At 45.9% G+C, this 17,905-nt stretch overlaps 2 protein-coding genes across 3 annotated transcripts in view; one reads left to right on the top strand and one right to left on the bottom strand.

The window, feature by feature from the left end:
* Positions 1 to 17,905, bottom strand: part of ZNF484 (zinc finger protein 484) — a 143,323-nt gene that overhangs the window by 47,211 nt on the left and 78,207 nt on the right. The gene's annotated exons all lie outside the window — the stretch shown is intronic.
* LOC119624399 (spermatogenesis-associated protein 31A6-like) lies at positions 829 to 6,907 on the top strand. Its single transcript, XM_073022166.1, has 4 exons — positions 829 to 1,059; positions 2,193 to 2,250; positions 2,818 to 2,878; positions 3,133 to 6,907. The coding sequence occupies exons 1-4, from the start codon at positions 829 to 831 to the stop codon at positions 6,905 to 6,907; spliced, it is 4,125 nt and encodes a 1,374-aa protein (XP_072878267.1).

The raw sequence follows: 17,905 nt of genomic DNA, 5'->3' as shown, positions 1-17,905 counted from the left end.
TCACGCCTGTAATCCCAGCACTTTGAGAGGCCGAGGCGGGCGGATCACGAGGTCAGGAGATGGAGACCATCCAGGTTAACACGGAGAAACTCCCTCTCTACTAAAAGTACAAAAAGAAATTAGCTGGACGTGGTGGCGGGCACCTGTAGTCCCAGCTACTCAGGAGACTGAGGCAGGAGAATGGCTTGAACCCAGGAGGTGGAGCTTGCAGTGAGCCAAGATGATGCCACTGCAATCCAGCCTGGGCGACAGAGCGAGACTCCATCTCAAAAAAGAAAAAAAAAAAAGTGAGATAGAAATAATTTTTTAAAACTTACTTTTCAAAATTTGCAAAACTGCGTTAAGTGTAAAAGAAATTTACATTTTATCCCTGGATTGATATAAGACAAAAACATTGTGTGGGAAAGCTGGGGTTGAGGACGAATGAGATTCTGAGACTAAAAATCCGTGGTACATAGCCAAAATTTCAGAGTCAACTTCAGATTTTCAAGGGCCATAAAATAGGTAACCTGAAGCCACCGTCTCTAACAGATAAAATAAACCAGGTAATATCTGTGTTTCAGGGAGAAAGCATAGAAAATTGGCTAAGTTCTATCACTGACAAAACTGAGTGGGAAGGAGGGATCTGGAAGGTGGGAGGGTGGAGGGATCCCCGGCTTGGAGGGTGGGGAAGAGCTGTGCTTCAGCCTCCCCCTCCCGCTGCCCCCCCTCCCACTGTCCCTCCCCCTCCCGCTGTCCCTCCCCCTCCCCAACAAAGGAGCCCTTTGTGATGTGAAGGCCCCAGCTCTGTGATGCAGGCGTGGGCCCCAGTCCCTAGTCTCCACGGGGATGCCCAGAGCTCAGTTGCTTGAAAGCAACGCGCATATTCACATGGAGAATCTCCCCTTTCCTCTAAAATTACTTAGTGCCTCGTCGCTAAACGCCCCCAGCTCCACACCATGGGTGTTGGATATCTTCCTCACCTTGGTGTTTGCCCTGGGGTTCTTCTTCCTATTATTCCCCTACTTCTCTTACCTCCGTTGTGACGACCCACCCTCACCATCACCTGGGAAGAGAAAGGTGAGGAGCCCTCAGTCCGGACCCACAGAGCTTGATTCTTTCCTTTCTTTTTCTTATTAGTTCCACTTTTCCAAATCCAGTGGAGAGACTTCTGCGATGGGAAGTCTCAGGAGAGACCAGAACATCATCCTTCCAGGGAGAGGCAGGGCAGCCAGGGTTGGTAGGGGTGGATCGTGTACTGGGATTTCCGTCCCAAGCTCTCAGTCCGCCTGTGTGGGAGCGCAGGAGGCGTCAAGGCAAAATCAAACCCGTGGACTCAGCGCCAGGAACGGTCATGAGACGGGGGAGGTCTCTGTCCGAGGCCAGACCCTGAGCCCTGGCTCATCAGGCCCTTCCTGGGGCAGATGGTTCGGGGCCCAGTCTCCTCTGTATGGGGTGATCTGGGGGCTGTGCTGAGCCCCCGAGGGCCTCCCACCGGGGCCTGGCGTCTCCTCTGGTCTCCTGGGAAGCAGAATCCTACCTGACAGCTCAGCGGTTCCTGCGGGCCTGGGTGTTCCTCCAGCAGAGGAACATGGACTGACAGCGCCCGTGGTGGACCTCATATTGAAAATCCGTGTGTGTGTGTGTGTGTGTGTGTGTGTGTGTGTGTGTTATTTTTATTTTATTTTATTTTTGAGACAGAGTCTTGCTCTGTCGTGCAGGCTGCAGTGAAATGGAGCGATATCGGCTCACTGCAACCTCTGCTTCCCGAGTTCAAGCTATTCTCCTGTCTTAGCCACCTGAGTAGCTGGGATTACAGGCGCCCGCCACCACGCCCGGCTAATTTTTGTATTTTTAGTAGAGACGGGGTTTCACCATGGCCAGGCTGGTCTCAAACTCCTGACCTCAGTTGATCCACCCGCCTCGGCCTCCCAAAGTGCTCGGATTACAGGCGTGACCCACCGCGCCCGGCCCCCTCTTCCTGTTTTTCTAAGAAGAAAAGCAGTTTGTCATCCATTTAAACATGAGTGGGAGGAAGAACACAGAGCTCCCTGAGCCAGACAGAGAGCCACGCGGTTCGTGAGTGCAGCGCGCTGCGGCCGGGCTGGGGGCGGAGACTGAGAGCCGGTCCTAGCTCCTCCCCCTTTCTTGTCTCCCAGTGTCATCTTGTCTCCCCGCGTCATCTTGTCTCCCCGCGTCATCTTGTCTCCCAGTGTCCAGTAGGGCGGAGAGGGAGGCCCAGAGGCAGGATGAAAAACCACAGTCTGAGAGGTAAGGCTCTGCCAGGGCACACTAGAGTTAATTTGATCTCGTCTGCCCCGGAGGGAACTGACTCTGAAGAAGTCAGTTGAAGAAGCCTGGGGCAGGGCTCATAGGAAGGAAATCAGAACCCCGGATCCTTCTCAGATTCCGAGCCAGAATGAAGCCTTGGTGGGCCAGGGACTGGGCCTTACCCAGCAGGGGGCAGTGTGTGTGTAGTGGGGAGAACAACGCCTGCCTGGATGGGAGGGGGGTGAGGGGGCCTCCTGGTCCCTGGGAACAGCTGTTCAACTCTGCTAAGGCTGATTCCTCTTTGAGACCACCCCAGTCCTTTGTCCCCACAGGGCAGTTGTGAGGACTGTGGGGGTGGGGGGGTCCGTGTGTGGAAGCCCTTTGTGAATGACAAAGCCCTGCCCGCCATGCCTTGCTATTACCCTCGGGGCCATGTGGCTCTGGACACAGATATGCGGGTTCCAGGGTCTCATTCCCCATGGTCTTCCCTAAAGAAACATGCACTCATCCTCCTGTGAGATCCCAGGTCCCTCCTGCACCGCCCTAACCCGGTCTCCTGATTTCCAGCTTGTAGAGCGCGCCCGAGAGGCCTGGAGGAGACTTGGGACCTGTTTTCACAACTGCAGAGGTGAGGCACTTCCCCTTCCCTTCATCCTTCCTACCAGGGCTGGGATGTGACCCCAGGGCCATAGGCAGCCTGGAGCTGACCTGGGATGGGGAGACCAGGGGGACAGAGGATGGGAGTAAAACCCTGGGGCGAGGGGTAGCAGGAGAATTGGGCAGTCAGGATGTGGGGTGGTGGAGGGGCTGTGACCCGAGCTCCCACTCTGCCCCTGGCCCCACCTGCTCCTGGCTGCAACTTGTGCCTCCTGTCTCCTGCAGCCTCCTGGGGCCACACCCTGACAAAGGTGACTTTGGTCAGCTCTCCGGTCCAGAGCCCCCAGGTGAGGTGGGCAAAAGAGCACCTGATGGAGACTCCCGGTCCTCTCATGAGTCTATGGAAGATGCTGCTCCCATGCTTTCCCCGTTAGCTTCCCCGGATCCTCGAACCAAGCATCCTCAGGATCTGGCCTCCACCCCATCACCAGGCCCAATGACCACCTCAGTCTCCTCCCTAAGTGCCTTCCAGGCACCAGAACCTTCCCTTCCCCCAGAAAGCCCCTCACCCAAGCCACCTGCACTTTTCCCTCACCCACCACACACCTCTGATAGTCCGTCTCCTCCGGAAGCTTTCCCTGCTCCTCCCCTGCGGGACTCCACTCTGATAATTCCATCTCACTGTGACTCAGTGGCACTTCCACTGGGCACCGTCCCTCAAAGCTTGTCTCTGCGTAAGGATTTGGCGGCTTCTGTCCCAGCCATCTCAGGCCTTGGCGGCTCAAACAGTCAAGTTTCTGCCTTCTCCTGGTGGCAGGAGACTACCAGAACCTGGTGCGTCTTCAACTCGTCAGTCCAGCAAGATCATCTTTCCCGCCACCCACCAGAGACCTGTCAGATGGAAGCTGGTAGCCCGTTTTTACTCAACTCTGATGGCCAGAATGTCATGGGTATACAAGTCATAGAAAGAGCCAAAGTCAACATTTCGGAGGAAAAAGAAAACGATGGATCATTTCCAAAACAAATGAGCCCAGAAAAGCACTTGAATTCTTTGGGGAATTTGGTTAAATCATTGGATGCTGAGCAGGACCCCACAACCCCAAAACCCTTCTGGAACATGGGCGAGAACTCGAAACAGCTGCCCAGTCCTCAGAAGCTCTCAGATCCTAGGATCTTGCAGGAAAGTTTTCAGAAGAATTATAGCCAGCTTTTCTGGGGCCTCCCCTCTCTGCACAGCGAATCCCTGGTGGCTAATGCCTGGGTCACTGAAAGGTCTTACACTTTACAGTCTCCTCCTTTCTTGTTCAATGGAATTTCCAATGTCTGCCCAATTCAAAGGGAGACTACAATGTCCCCACTGCTTTTCCAGGCCCAGCCCCTGTCCCATCTGGGGCCCGAGTCCCAACCCTTTATTTCATCCACACCCCAATTCCGGCCCATACCTATGGCTCAGGCCGAGGCTCAGGCCCATCTTCAATCCTCTTTCCCAGTCCTGTCTCCTGCTTTTCCATCCCCGATTCATAACTCTGGAGTAGCTTGCCCTGCGTCGCAGAAGAAAGTGCAAGCTCTCTGCTTACCTGAAACTCAGCACCCTGAATGGCCTTTGTTGAGGAAACAACTAGAAGGTGGGTTGGCTTTACCCTCTAGGGTACAAAAATCTCAGGATGTGTTTAGTGTCTCCACTCCTAACCTTCCCCAGGAAAGCTTGACATCCGTTCTGCCTGAGAACTTTCCGATCAGTCCTGAACTCCGGAGACAACTGGAGCAACACATTCAAAAGTGGTTCATTCAACACCAGGGCAACCTGGGAAGGATCCAAGAGTCTCTGGATCTGATGCAGCTTCGGGACGAATCGTCAGGGACAAGCCAGGCCAAGGGCCAACCCAGGCCCTGGCAGTCCTCCACGTCCACAGGCGAAAGCAGCAAGGAGGCGCAGAAGGTGAAGTTCCAGTCCTCCACGTCCACAGCCGAAAGCAGCAAGGAGGCACAGAAGGCGAAGTTCCAGCTGGAGAGGGACCCATGCCCACATCTGGGGCAAATTCTGGGGCAGACTCCGCAAAATCTATCCAGGGGCATGGAAAGCTTCCCAGGGAAGGTTCTGGGGATGACCTCTGAGGAGTCAGAAAGGGACTTGAGGAAGACCTTGAGGAGTGACTCGGGAAGTGATTTATTAAGACGCACAGAGAGGAATCATATAGAAAACGTCCTGAAAGCCCACGTCGGCAGGAAGTTGGGCCAGATCAACGAGGGCTTGATCCCTGTGAGTGTGCGTCGATCCTGGCTTGCTGTCAACCAGGCTTTTCCCGTGTCTAACACCCACGTGAAGACCAGCAATCTAGCACCCCCGAAAAGTGGGAAAGCCTGTGTGAACACAGCCCAGGTGCTTCCCTTCCTCGAGCCATGTACACAGCAGATGCTGGGAGCCCATATTGGGAGGTTATGGGCCAAACACAGGTGGGGTCTACCCCTCAGGGTCCTCAAACCCATTCAGTGCTTTAAACTGGAAAAGGTTTCGTCCTTGTCTCTTACACAGCTTGCCGGTCCCTCCTCAGCCACCTGTGAATCTGGGGCTGGCTCAAAAGTTGAGGTGGCCACGTTCCTTAGAGAGCCACCGATGGCAAGTCTGAGAAAGCAGGTGCTGACCAAAGCATCTGACATGCCAGAGAGTCTTCTGGCCTCTTCACCTGCATGTAAGCAGTTCCAGAGGGCCCCACCAGGGATCCCATCTTGGAATGATCATGGGCCCTTGAAGGCTCCTCTAGCTGCACAGGAGGGCAGGTGGCCATCTAAGCCCCTCACATACAGCCTCACAGGCAGCACCCAGCAGAGCAGGAGCTTAGGAGCCCAGTCTTCAAGGGCTGGGGAGACCAGGGAGGCAGTGCCACAACCCAGAGTCCCCTTGGGAACCCATATGCTGGCAAACCTCCAAGCCACAAGTGATGATGTGCGTGGTTTCGAGGCTCCAGGGACCAGCAAAAGTTCTTTACTCCCTAAAATGTCTGTCTCCCAAGATCCAAGAGAGCTGTGTCTTATGGAGGAAGTTATTAGTGAATTTGAGCCTGGAATGGCCACGAAGTCAGAGACCCAGCCTCAAGTTTGTGCCGCTGTTCTGCAACTTCCAGATGGGCCAGCGTCTGTTCTGCCCCTGGCTGCAGAGAATTTGGCTCCTCAAGTGCCCCAGGGCCATCTCCAGAGCATGCCTGCTGGGAACATGCAAGCTTCCCAGGAGCTACGTGACCTCATGGCAGCCAGAAGGAGCAACCTGGGGCACAGGGAGCCCAAGAACCCAAACTGTCAAGTCTCATGCAAGAGACAAAGCCCGATGTTTCCCCCTCCTCACAAGAGTGAGAACTCTAGGAAGCCCAACTTAGAAAAACATGAAGAAAGGCTTGAAGGATTGAGGACTCCTCAACCTAGCCCAGTCATGAAAACAGAGGACACTCATCAGGATGAAGGTGTCCAGCCATTGCCATCAAAGAAACAGCCTCCTTCAATAAGCCACTTTGGAGAAAACATCAAGCAATTTTTTCAGGGGGTTTTCTCAAAGAAAAAAAGCAAGCCAGCACCAGTCACTGCCGAGAGCCAAAAAACAGGAAAACACAGATCCTGTGTGTACAGCAGCAGTGCTGAAGCTCAGGGGCTCATGACAGCAGTTGGACAGATGCTGGAGGAGAAGATGTCACTTTGCCACGCACGCCATGCCTCGAAGGTAAATCAGCACAAACAGGAGTTTCAAGCTCCAGTCTGTGGGTTTCCCTGCAACCACAGGCACCCCTTCTACTCAGAACACAGCAGAATGCTGAGCTATGCCGCCAGCAGTCAACAAGCCACTCTCAAAAGCCAGAATTGTCCCAACAGAGAGAGGCAAATCAGAGATCAACAGCCCTTGAAAAGTGTCCGGTGCAACAATGAGCAATTGGGCCTGCGACATCCCCAACTCTTGCTCCCCAAGAAAGCTGTATCCCCAGTCAGTCCCCCTCAGCACTGGCCGAAGACACCTGGTGCCTCCAGCCACCATCACCACTGTCCCAGGCACTGTCTTCTTCGGGGAGGTATCTAATTTGGTCAGTCACAAATTCATTTTTAGCCTTCCTTAGAGAAAAACAAACCCCCAAGTAAAAATTCACTCTATGTAGAGAAAAAATATTTTCTCTCATGTTAGTACACGCAGAACATTTAATATTCCACAATATATATGGTTTTTTATTCATAAGAGGGTGATGGCTTTTATTTGTGACGTGCTTGGTGTGGGCTTGGTTTCTAGAAGCAACAGGACATGGAAGGGTGCTGACAGTGGTGCTGTAAGCCCACCTTCATCCTGAGTTCCTTCACTGAACCTTACGTTTCCGTAGCACTGTCTTTACACAAACAACAAAAAATTCTAAAAACAAGATGAGAAAAACCTATGAAGAGCCCACTCTGAAATACGATTCAACCCGTCTTTCCACTACTTACTCTCTACCTCAAAGTTTATGCAGCTCTAGGGAGAAGGTTTGCAGAGATGTCACAGGGCTGAACATCGCCATGCAGGCTCCAGGAATTGCCACAGCCCAGTAGCTTCATGTGTCACAAAATAGTGGAAATTTGGGTGGGAGGGTGCTGGGCCCTGAGTTCAGAAGTGGGAGAAGTCTTGACCCTGGGTATCCTGGTGGAGAATAGATAATGCCTGCCCCTGGGAAGCCCCTTCTCTCCCTGGCAAAGGCTGGGATGGAGATGGGCCCTCTTAGCTCAGCCAACATGCGAAGCACAGAGTCCCCATCCCACTGCCTCTCCCTTTCTCGCACTCTGGAGTGGCGGTGGGGACAGACCTTCCAGCTCTGTGCATGTGTAGGTGGGGGTGGGGAGCCGGGGGGGTAGCCTTCATGGAGGTTGCTGAGGTCCGTGAACTTCCCTGCCCCAAATGAGTGAATGACCCTGCTCCTGGGTCACCTGCCTTTGTCTGTCTCACCTATGTGTCTCTCAGCTTCAAAGAAGTAGTTCTGGGTGAATGGAGAAGGGTGTGCCTGTGCGTGCAGAGGCTTCTGATGGTGGGACTCTGTAGAGCTACAGGGGATGCAGACAGAGAACGGAAAAGAGGGTGAAGTGTGTGTGAGGGGGCCATAAGTGGTGCCGTGACCCAGGAGACTCTGACATTCCAACCCCTTCGAGAGGCCTAAAGGGGCCTAGTGGCTTATCCTGGCCCCACCCCAGGGTCCGTCCCTGCTCCAGCTCCCAGATCACAGACCTAGAAAAACCACATTTACCCCCAACACAGAGGGCCATATTAGCGAGAAGGCAAGGTGGCAAAGTGAATAAGGAAGACGAATTTCTTAACATCTTTGATAAGCTTGCACAAATAACCTACTGAACTTTTTTTTTTTTTTGAGACGGAGTTTCACTCTTTTGCTCAGGCTGGAGTGAAGTAGAGTGATCTCGGCTCACTGCAACCTCCGGCCCCTGGGTTCAAGTGATTCTTCTGCCTCAGCCTCCCAAGTAGCTGAGATGATAGGCACCCACCACCACACCCGACTAATTTTTGTATTTTTAGTAGTGACGGGGTTTCGCCATGTTGGCCAGGACGGTCTCGAACTCCTGACCTCAGGTGATCTAACAGCCTCGGCCTCCCAGAGTGCTAGGATTACAGATGTGAGCCACTGCGCCTGACCCACCTATTGAATTGTGTCAAGGATGTGTTGACAATAGGTGAAAAAGCAAAGACTAGAGAACTGCAGGCATAACTTGGAGTCCGGGGAACTTTAATCGCCAGTTGCATTATTATTTTACAAAGAACTCCTACAGAAAAAACTTTCTGGAGGTTTTCCCCTATATACACAGCTACATTTTCTGCCATGCTCGCACTGTTATCAAAGCATGCGGCATCCAACCACAGACCATCAAGGGGCTTGAGAATTGCTTCCTCCATATACTTTCTGAGGTCGGTCAGGTTTATAACCATTCCTGTAACACAATTAATCCTTGTAACTGGGTCCACGGCCTCGTGGCTTGTCACCTTTTCCAAGCAGGTGCTCTTCTTCTTGGTTGCTCAGAGGTTTGCTGCGGCACCTTCCCTCTTTGCAGCGGGCTGGCCTGCACCATGTTGTAACCAGAAGAGCCCACTTGCCTGGGGACAAGCCTTCTGTGCTCTCCACAGTCACATCATGCTGCTGCTGTGCAAATGATGCCAACTATAAATCCCAGAAAGTGGTAAAATAATGCTGTGCCAGGCACAGTCGGTGAAGATTTAGAGACTGCTAACGTCTTTCCTAAGAAACGTGGGTGACATCGGCCGGGCGCGGTGGCTGCTCACGCCTGTAATCCCAGCACTTTGGGAGGCCGAGGCGAGCGGATCAGGAGGTCAGGAGATCCAGACCATCCTGGCTAACACGATGAAATCCTATCTCTACTAAAAATACAAAAAAATTAGCCGGGCGTGGTGGCGGGCGCCTGTAGTCCCAGCCACTCCGGAGGCTGAGGCAGGAGAATGGCGTGAACCTGGGAGGTGGAGTTTGCAGTGAGCTGAGATTGCGCCACTGCACTCCAGCCTGGGCGACAGAGCAAGAAAAAAAAAAAAAATGATGGGTGGCATCACTCCGGTTCTAATCATTTTTGTGCTTCAGCTGCCCCCCTTTCATCAGTGCTTCTGGTGAAATGCAGTCCGTTTTAGGAGGGCCTCACCCTCTTTCGCTGTAATGATGTTTGCAGTTCTTTCTTTTCTATGCCGAAAATTCAGAATTACCACCCCGTTCCCTATGGTTCACAATCTCAACCATGTTTCTCCAGTGACCACTTCAATTCACACAGCCATCCCTCAGTTGAAATATTGCCTTTGAACATCATGAGCAAGACCACTGCTCTTTGAATTTCTGCCAGTTTCACACCAGTTGCAGATTATATACATACTTCACGTCAATAAGCTTATTTTGTAGAGTGTGGTTTCTGGAGTCAGATAAACTCTCCACCTACTAGGTCTGTTACTTGGGCAAGTCATTTCTTGCCTAGATTTACCAGTTTGTTAGAATTACATTACTTTACTCCAAAATATTTTATTCTGTGAATTACATTGCTTTTCTTGTTCTTTAAAAATTGTAAATCTAGGGATTTAGGCTTGGTTGTTTTTTTTTTAAATATGAGTACTTATCTAAACAAGTATTTGAAAATTTTTAATTTTTCTTTTTTCTGTACATATATTTGAAATCTGGCCAGGCACGGTGGCTCACGCCTGTAATGCCAGCACTTTGGGAGGCCAAGGTGGGTGGATCACCTGAGGTCAGGAGTTTGAGACCAGCCTGGCCAATATGTTAAAACCCTGTCTCTACTACAAATACAAAAAAATTAGCTGGGCGTGATGGCAGGCGCCTGTGATCCCAGCAACTTGGGAGGCTGAGACAGGAAAATCACTTGCACCCAGGAGGCAGAGGTTGCAGTGAGCTGAGATTGTGCCACTGCACTCCAGCCTGGGCAACAGAGTGCGACCCCATCTAAAAAAATAAGAAAAGAAAGAGAAAGAAAGAAAGAAATCTGTTAACAGCCTTGCTGTGAAGACATTTTTGTCTGTTTCCTTTACTTTGTGTACTTATTTAATATTAAAACCTCTATTATTGCTCAGCAAAGAGGAGAATTGTTTCCTTGGAGAAAAAAACATCCTTAAGAACTTTCTAGTTTAAAGCTGAGCACCTCAGATTTGAAGGTTGCCTTACCTTTTTAAAGATTTTTTTTTTTATGAGTTGGTAGAAAGTCCTAAAATCTTAGGAACAGAAACAATTGAGAATTAAAAGTCAAGTCATTGTAATGGAGCCATCTGACAGTTTGTGTGTTCTGCTAAGCCAGTAGTGAGTGGGAACAGTTTCTATGTGGGAATAGAATCAGGGTCCTGATTACCCCAAAAAGGCTCTTTCTTGTTTGGTGTGAAGCCAAAATATGAAACCGAGAGTGAGTATCAAACAGTATGGGCAATTTTCAATGGCCATGGAATTGGAGGAGTGGGAGCATAGCCTGCAAATCAACTTCTCAGAGCCTGAGAACTGAGGATTCTTAATGAAGGGGCTGGGTATTAAGAGGAAAGGGAGGAATATTCATAGTTTTTCTTGGGAAGGGAGGTAGGTTTTTTTGGAATCAAAGAGCCACCTCTTTTCTGTCTGTTTTTGGTCTCTTCTGGCCATTGTCATGGTGATTGTCAACTGTAAAGGTGCCAGTAGGAGCGTCCTTTAACATGGAAGTTGGATTATAATGAAGCTACAGGTTTTTCAGAAGCCAAGCTGCCACTGCAGATTTTGCCAGCTTCAGCCAGTTTAGTCCTAAGAAGGAACTTCTGACCCCAGACATCCTGTTTTCTAAAACTAAGCAGAGTTAAAGCTGAATGGGAATTTAGCTCTATCGCATAGGCATTGGTTGGGCAACAAAAGCAGGGTAGGGGGCTCCAGCTAAGCCACGTAGGCACTACAATGGGTAACAGAAAGGATGGTTTCCAGGCACTTCAGAGAAACCAAGGACAGCTACCACCAGAACTCAGAGTACCAACTGGGCTGCTCACAGGAGATGCCTGAACTGAAAGGTGATCAGATCCCACGGGAGACCTGGAGGAGACCTGGAGAGAGTTCAGAGGCTGTCCCGGAGGAGACCTGGAGAGAGCTCAGAGGCCGTCCCGGAGGAGCCATGGAGAGAGCTCAGAGGCTGTCATTACTGCTGTGCTTGACTGTTTTTCTTTGGATAATTATTGCAATCAATTTTAGTGATTCAGGTGTTAAATCACAGTCAAGCACCTATTTACCTAGTGGTGAGTTCCTTGGTGGTGTGAGTTCAATGTCATTTGTGGGGACAGTGGTCCAGGGAGGTTTTGGGAGGATGAACTCTTCTGAGTGACTTTGTAACCATAAAAAGTCATCCAAAAAAAGATGCTAGAAAAGCAAATATCCTACTAACTTCCTAGTCAGAAAAATGTCCAACACCATATTTATTTAGGGGCAAAATTATGTATTCAGAATTTTTCACAAAAAAACAGTGATGGGAGGAAATTATGCATCGGGGCCTGGCAAGTAAAACTTTCCCTTCACAAATGTGCTGTGGGATCCCAGACCTTGGGAGTCCTACTGATTAGGGCCCACCCATATAACCTAATGTTACCTCAGTTACCTCTTTATAGGTCCTATCTCCAAATACAGCCCCATTCTGAGGTAGTAGAGGTGAGCACTTCAACATACATTTGAGGCAACACAATTCTGTCCATGACAGTTGTCCACCTTAGTTTTATAGTGAACAGAGTCTGTGTAAAAGACTTGACTTGGGGCCAGGAGCGGTGGCTCACTCCTGTTATCCCAACACTTTAGGAGGCCAAGGCAGGTGGATAACCCAAGGTCAGGAGTTCAAGACTAGCCTGGCCAATATAATGAAACCCCATCTCTACTAAAAATACAAAAATTTTATTTTGAATTTATTTGTATTTACTAAAAATACAAAAAGAATTAGCCAGGTGTGGTGGCAGGTGCCTGTAATCCCAGCTACTCAGGTGGCTGAGATGGGAGAATTGCTTGAACCTGGGAGGCAAAGGTTGCAGTGAGCCAAGACTGTGCCACTGCACTCAAGCAGTGGACAACAAGAGCAAAACTCCCCATCTAAAAGAAAAAAAAAAAAAAAAATACTTGACTGAAGGCAGTGACCTAAGAATGAAGGAAGCAATGACAGCTGGCGACTGTTCCACAAGAAGGTGCAAAGCCCCTGCAGGCCTGGGAGGGTGCAGAGCCTGCACCTCAGATTTGACTCATCTCATAGAATCATGGAATTTAAGCAAACCTCTTCCAGTATGAGGGAATCTTGAATAGAAACTCTAATATCTAAATCCCCAGTGTAACAAACTTTTACTATATTGTTCTCATGATGACAAATGGCTCATCAGAAAATGGATTAAAAGTAGAATTGTTGTGAAAGCCGACTGGCTTATTTAAGACAAACAGTCTGAAAACTGTAATCTAAAAAGTAAACATCCTCATATATATATATTTTTTTTATGTATTCATTCTCTTTGCTTTGAAGCTTTCACTGTATGACCTTTGTCCATTTTATCTGTCGCCATATTTTAGTGGTGCCATGCAGTGACTTTTGTAGAGCAATATCTCTCAAAGTGTGCAGTGACAAATACTTATTGTCAAAAGAAAAGATTCTGTAGTCAAAGAAGTTTGGAAAACTTTAATTTTTTGATTAAGCAAAGCAAGAAGTCTGAGTTTCATTTATTGGTTTACTATGAAAAGTGTTAGAGGCTTTATGATGTGCAAGAAGAATGTGTGTCATAATATTTCTCAAACCTATTTGACTTTCAATACTTGCTTTTTTGTTTTTTTCTTCTTCTTTTGTGGAGAAATTTCAAAAACTTTGGAAAATGCTTTTTAAGTGAGATTGAGAAGTTTGTTAAGCAAGATGACAAATACTAAAAATATACACTCTAAATATAGCCACGATGAATACTAAATAAATGCAGTGTTTTTATCAACATTATTCAAGGATATCCAAAGTTTTTCATGGCATAAAATGATGTTTTTCTCCTCAGTAATATAATACATGTGATGTTCCTGGAAACTTAAAAGAAAATCATCATTTATATGCTCTCGTATCAGTTTCATGCTGTATTTTTCATGTAGAAGAAAGAATTTGGTATCTTCTCAGGAATACATTGCCACATAAAAATATGTAAATTCCTTCAGATAAATTCTCACCTTCTGCAGAATGAGTCAAACAGCATGGGGAGAAGCTGAATCCAGTGTTCACAGTGAGTGACCTGTCACTCACTGTGCACAACTGTACTCCAGCCTGGGTGACACAGTGACACTCCATCTCAAAAAGGGAAAAAAAAAAAAAATGAGGTACGGATATACATGTTAAGTGGTAGAATATCCCTTGAAGGTAAACTAAGATAAGTTAAAGATGCACAATATGAATCCTATAAACAACCACTAAAGAGAGTTACAGCCAATAAATCAGCAAAGGAGATTAAATGGAATCTTTTTGTTTGTTTGTTTGTTTGAGATGGAGTCTCACTCTGTTGTCCAGGCTGGAGTGCAGTGGTGCAATCTTGGCTCACTGCAAGCTCTGTCTCCCAGGTTCATGCCATTCTCCTGCCTCAGCCTCCCAAGTAGCTAGGACTACAGGCACCCACCACCAACCCCGGCTAATTTTTTGTATTTTTAGTAGAGACATGGTTTCATCGTGTTAGCCAGGATGGTCTTGATTTCCTGACCTCGTGATCCGCCCGCGTAGGCCTCCCACAGTGCTAGGATTACAGGCGTGAGCCACCATGCCTGGCCAAATTGAATCATTTAAAAAAAATTTAATTTATTTAACAGAAAGCAGAAAAAGAAAATGAAATAATAAAAAGAAATAGTAAAATGATAGAATAAATCCCACTATATCAATAATAATTGTATCTGTAAATGTTCCAAACACTCCAATTAAAAACTGATTGTCAGATTGAATTAAAAAGGAAGACTACTATAGTCCATCCACCAAAAACCCACATTAAATGCAAAGACACAATTAAGTTAAAATAAGAGGAATTTTTAAAATATTATGCTAACATGAATCTAGAGAAAACTGAGTGGCTATATTAATATCAGACAAAGTAGAGTTTAGACAAAGAATGTTGCAAGGGGTAATGAGGGTCAATCATAATGACAGAAGGACTAGTTCCTCCAGCAGATGCACACAACTAAATGTTTATGCACCTAATAACAGAGCTTCAAAATATCTCAAGATTAAATTGATATAATGGCAAGGATAAACAGATAAATCCACAGTTATAGTCTGAGATTTTAACACTTATTTCTCAATAAGATGAAATGTGTAGTTAGAATGCAAACATAAAAGACATGATTTACTTGATCTAATTGACATTTATAGAATATACCAAAAATGGCAAAATACACATTCTTTGCAACACACATGGAACATTAACCATTCTAGTCCATAAAGCAAGTCTTAATAAACTTAAAATGATTCAATTCTTACAGTGTATGTGCTCTACCGACAATGGAATTAAAAAGAAGTCAATAACAGAAAGACATCTGGAATCTCCTTACGTATTTGGAAACTACATAAAACAATTTTACATTTATTGTGAGTCAAAATAGAACAAATTATAAATTATTTTGAGCTGAGTGTAAAATAAAACACAACACTTCAAAATTAGTGGAATCACCCTCATATGACATTTAGAGAAAATTATATAAGAAAATTAGAAAGTTCTTCAATCAATGACCTCAGCTTCCACTTTAAGAAACTGGAAAAGGCCAGGCACAGTGGCTTATGCCTATAATCCCAGCACTTTGGGAGATGGAGGCAGGCAGATCACCTCAGGTTGGGAGTTCGAGACCAGCCTGACCAACATGGAATTTTTGGAATATCAAAAATACAAAATTAGCTGGGCATGGTGGTGCATGCCTATGATCCCAGCTACTCAGGAGGCTGAGGCAGGAGAATTGCTTGAACCCAGGAGGTGGAGGTTGCAGTGAGCCAAGATTGTGCCATTGCATACCAGCCTGGGCAACAACAGCAAAACTCTGTCAAAAAAAAAAAAAAAAAAAAAAAAGAACTAGAAAAGAAAAAAAGAAACAACAGTAAGCAGAAGAAAGGAAGTAAAAAGCATCAGTGTAGAAATCAACAAATCAACACAATACAAATAGGCTAAAATCATTTACAGGAAATAAATGAAACCAAACTCTGTCTCTTTGAGAAGGTTCATAATATTGATAAACCTCTATTCAGGCTTATCAGGAAAAAAAAAGAGAGAGAAAACAAAAATAACCTATCAGGAATAAGAAGTAACATAGCAACAGATTCAACAGATGCTAAAGAGATAATAAATGGTAGTTATGAACAACATTGTGCCAACAGATTTGACAACTTAGATGAAGTGGACAAATTCCTCTGAAGACACAATTAGCTAGTCTCACTCAAAAAGAAACAGCCAGAATAGCCCTGTATCTATTAAATAAATGGAAGCTGTAAGTTAAAACCTTTCTCCAAGGACTCCAACACTAGGTCTAAATGGCTTCAGTGGAGAATTCTTCTAAACATTTAAGAAAAACATGATACCAATTCTACTAGTTCTTACCAATTCTTCTAATTAAAGAGAAAATGGAAAAAGGAAGCCTATTAACCTCTTGCACTTTTCTCAGACTTCTAAGTGTGACACTGGAATGACCAGTTCATGGGGAGAACTTTATATTCTTTACAGGTGAATGGGCTACAACTGCAGGCAATTTCAGTTTCTTTCCAAATTTCTTCAGGGGAATATCTGAGGAAAAATAAAGTGCTTTTGAAATATAAACACTTTCTAGGAATAAAGGAATGTTGCTTATACATGATTTTACCACTAGTGTCATGAAAATTGTGTGGAGGACTGTGGCTACAAACACAGTGGTTTGAATTCTATGTAAATTCATAGTTTTTTATTGTTATTTTTAACTATAGAAAAGTTCTGAAGGTAGTAATTTTATTTGCCAGTGTTTTGGAAACTTTATTTTTACATCTGAGGAAGATTTGCTGGAAGATGTCATTTGTTTGGCTTAATGCAAAATATTTCTGGAAGACACAAGTGAAATGGGCCCTCACTGACCAAGTAGTTTGTGTAGATGTAGTGATTAAACTATTTAGTAGAGGGGGGGTTGCAAAAATATTTGACAAAATGAAATATGTGCCTGCAGTGCAAAACTATTGATCCTGCTCACAAACAGGCATATTGAGAAAGATTTCTGTATGCCTGGTAGAACAACCTCTGTGGGCCATCTTAAGCACTGGTGAATAACAAACACTTTTATGCATTATATTACATCTGAAGTTCTCCACTTAATATGATACTTAAGCTGAATTCAAATGCCTTAATACTCTTGCCTTAATATTCTTCCAAGGTTTAGCACCTGGTCCTTTTAATAAATAATAAATAGGTTATAGTTAATGTTTTTTTAAAAGGTATTCAAATATGTCAACTTTATTGTTTGTAGATACACACCCCTTTGTACTGAAAATTGTAAAAATAGCATAAAATTTCCTCTTATTGTAATCCAAATTTTTGAAAGCCAGAAAATCTAATTATGCTCTAGCCAAGCTACCTAATGCTTTCTTTATCCACAAGTAACTTTGCTTCAATTTCTTGATGTTGGGTTTCATCTCACTGACTTTGGGCTTCTAAATGGGAATACTTATGTTCTCTTGGCTTCTTTGGGTCAAATCAAACTGTAGAGCTAAAGTTATTCAAATACATTCGAACTACACAGATCCCTTACAAATTACTAGTATCATGGTAGGAAGGAAAGATACAAGAAGAAAAATACATACTAGAACTCATTATCAAAATTATGGGTGTATCGTCTATACTAGCATCGAGTAGCTTTCCCAACCTGCTACACAGAATTACCAGCAAGAAAAAAAAGTGCAAGAATAAGGTTTATGTCTGAAGGGGCTCGGTGTCATGGTTCCCTATTCTAGCATTCTCAGAAGGATCCCATCCATTAAACACGCAGAAACTGCAGCCTATCCAAATGTGATCTGCTTAATCAATAATCAACAGTTCACACTGAAGGCAGTATCTTTGCTATACGTACTTGTCATAATGAAGGACGGTGTACAAAGACCAGTTGAGCCAGATGAACACTTTAATTTTGATGCCAAAATCAACCACTTTTTGTCATAATACCAGGCATAGACAATGGTTGATCCAGTGCACACTGTCTGTATTACTCCATGATTTCCTGCAGTAGACATATCATAATTTGACATACTCCTTGATCATTAACACATTGCAGTAGTCAGATATACTTGTCAAAATTAAGCTAAATGTCAGTGGAAGACTCATTGAAGGCTTGGAAATCTTGCAACTTGCTCTCAGAGACACTGCCAACAGAAATGATAAATGTCATTGGGCTGTGGTAGTGTTCTCACTGATGTATCAATAAATAAAGGGATGCTGGGGAAAAAATGTTCTTCCAGATACCTGCCCACTCTGAAACTAGAGTTCGTGAAAGATAGCTCCCTAGACACTGCAGTCATTTCCTGGGAGGACTCTGAGCTGTGATCTGAAAAACAGAATGCACTCATC

The sequence above is a fragment of the Chlorocebus sabaeus genome, chromosome 12 (genome assembly GCF_047675955.1).
Source record: "Chlorocebus sabaeus isolate Y175 chromosome 12, mChlSab1.0.hap1, whole genome shotgun sequence".
In the NCBI taxonomy this organism is placed as follows: Eukaryota; Metazoa; Chordata; class Mammalia; order Primates; family Cercopithecidae; genus Chlorocebus; species Chlorocebus sabaeus.
The sequence above is the reverse complement of the archived record's forward strand: the minus strand, read 5'-3'. Positions and strand labels throughout refer to the sequence as shown.

Excerpts from the sequence above, each read along its gene's own strand:
- LOC119624399 (XM_073022166.1), top strand. The coding sequence starts at position 829 with ATGCCCAGAGCTCAGTTGCTTGAAAGCAACGCGCATATTCACATGGAG. Across the intron at positions 2,251-2,817 it reads GAAAAACCACAGTCTGAGAG|CTTGTAGAGCGCGCCCGAGA; the intron begins GTAAGGCTCTGC and ends CCTGATTTCCAG. Across the intron at positions 2,879-3,132 it reads CTGTTTTCACAACTGCAGAG|CCTCCTGGGGCCACACCCTG; the intron begins GTGAGGCACTTC and ends TGTCTCCTGCAG.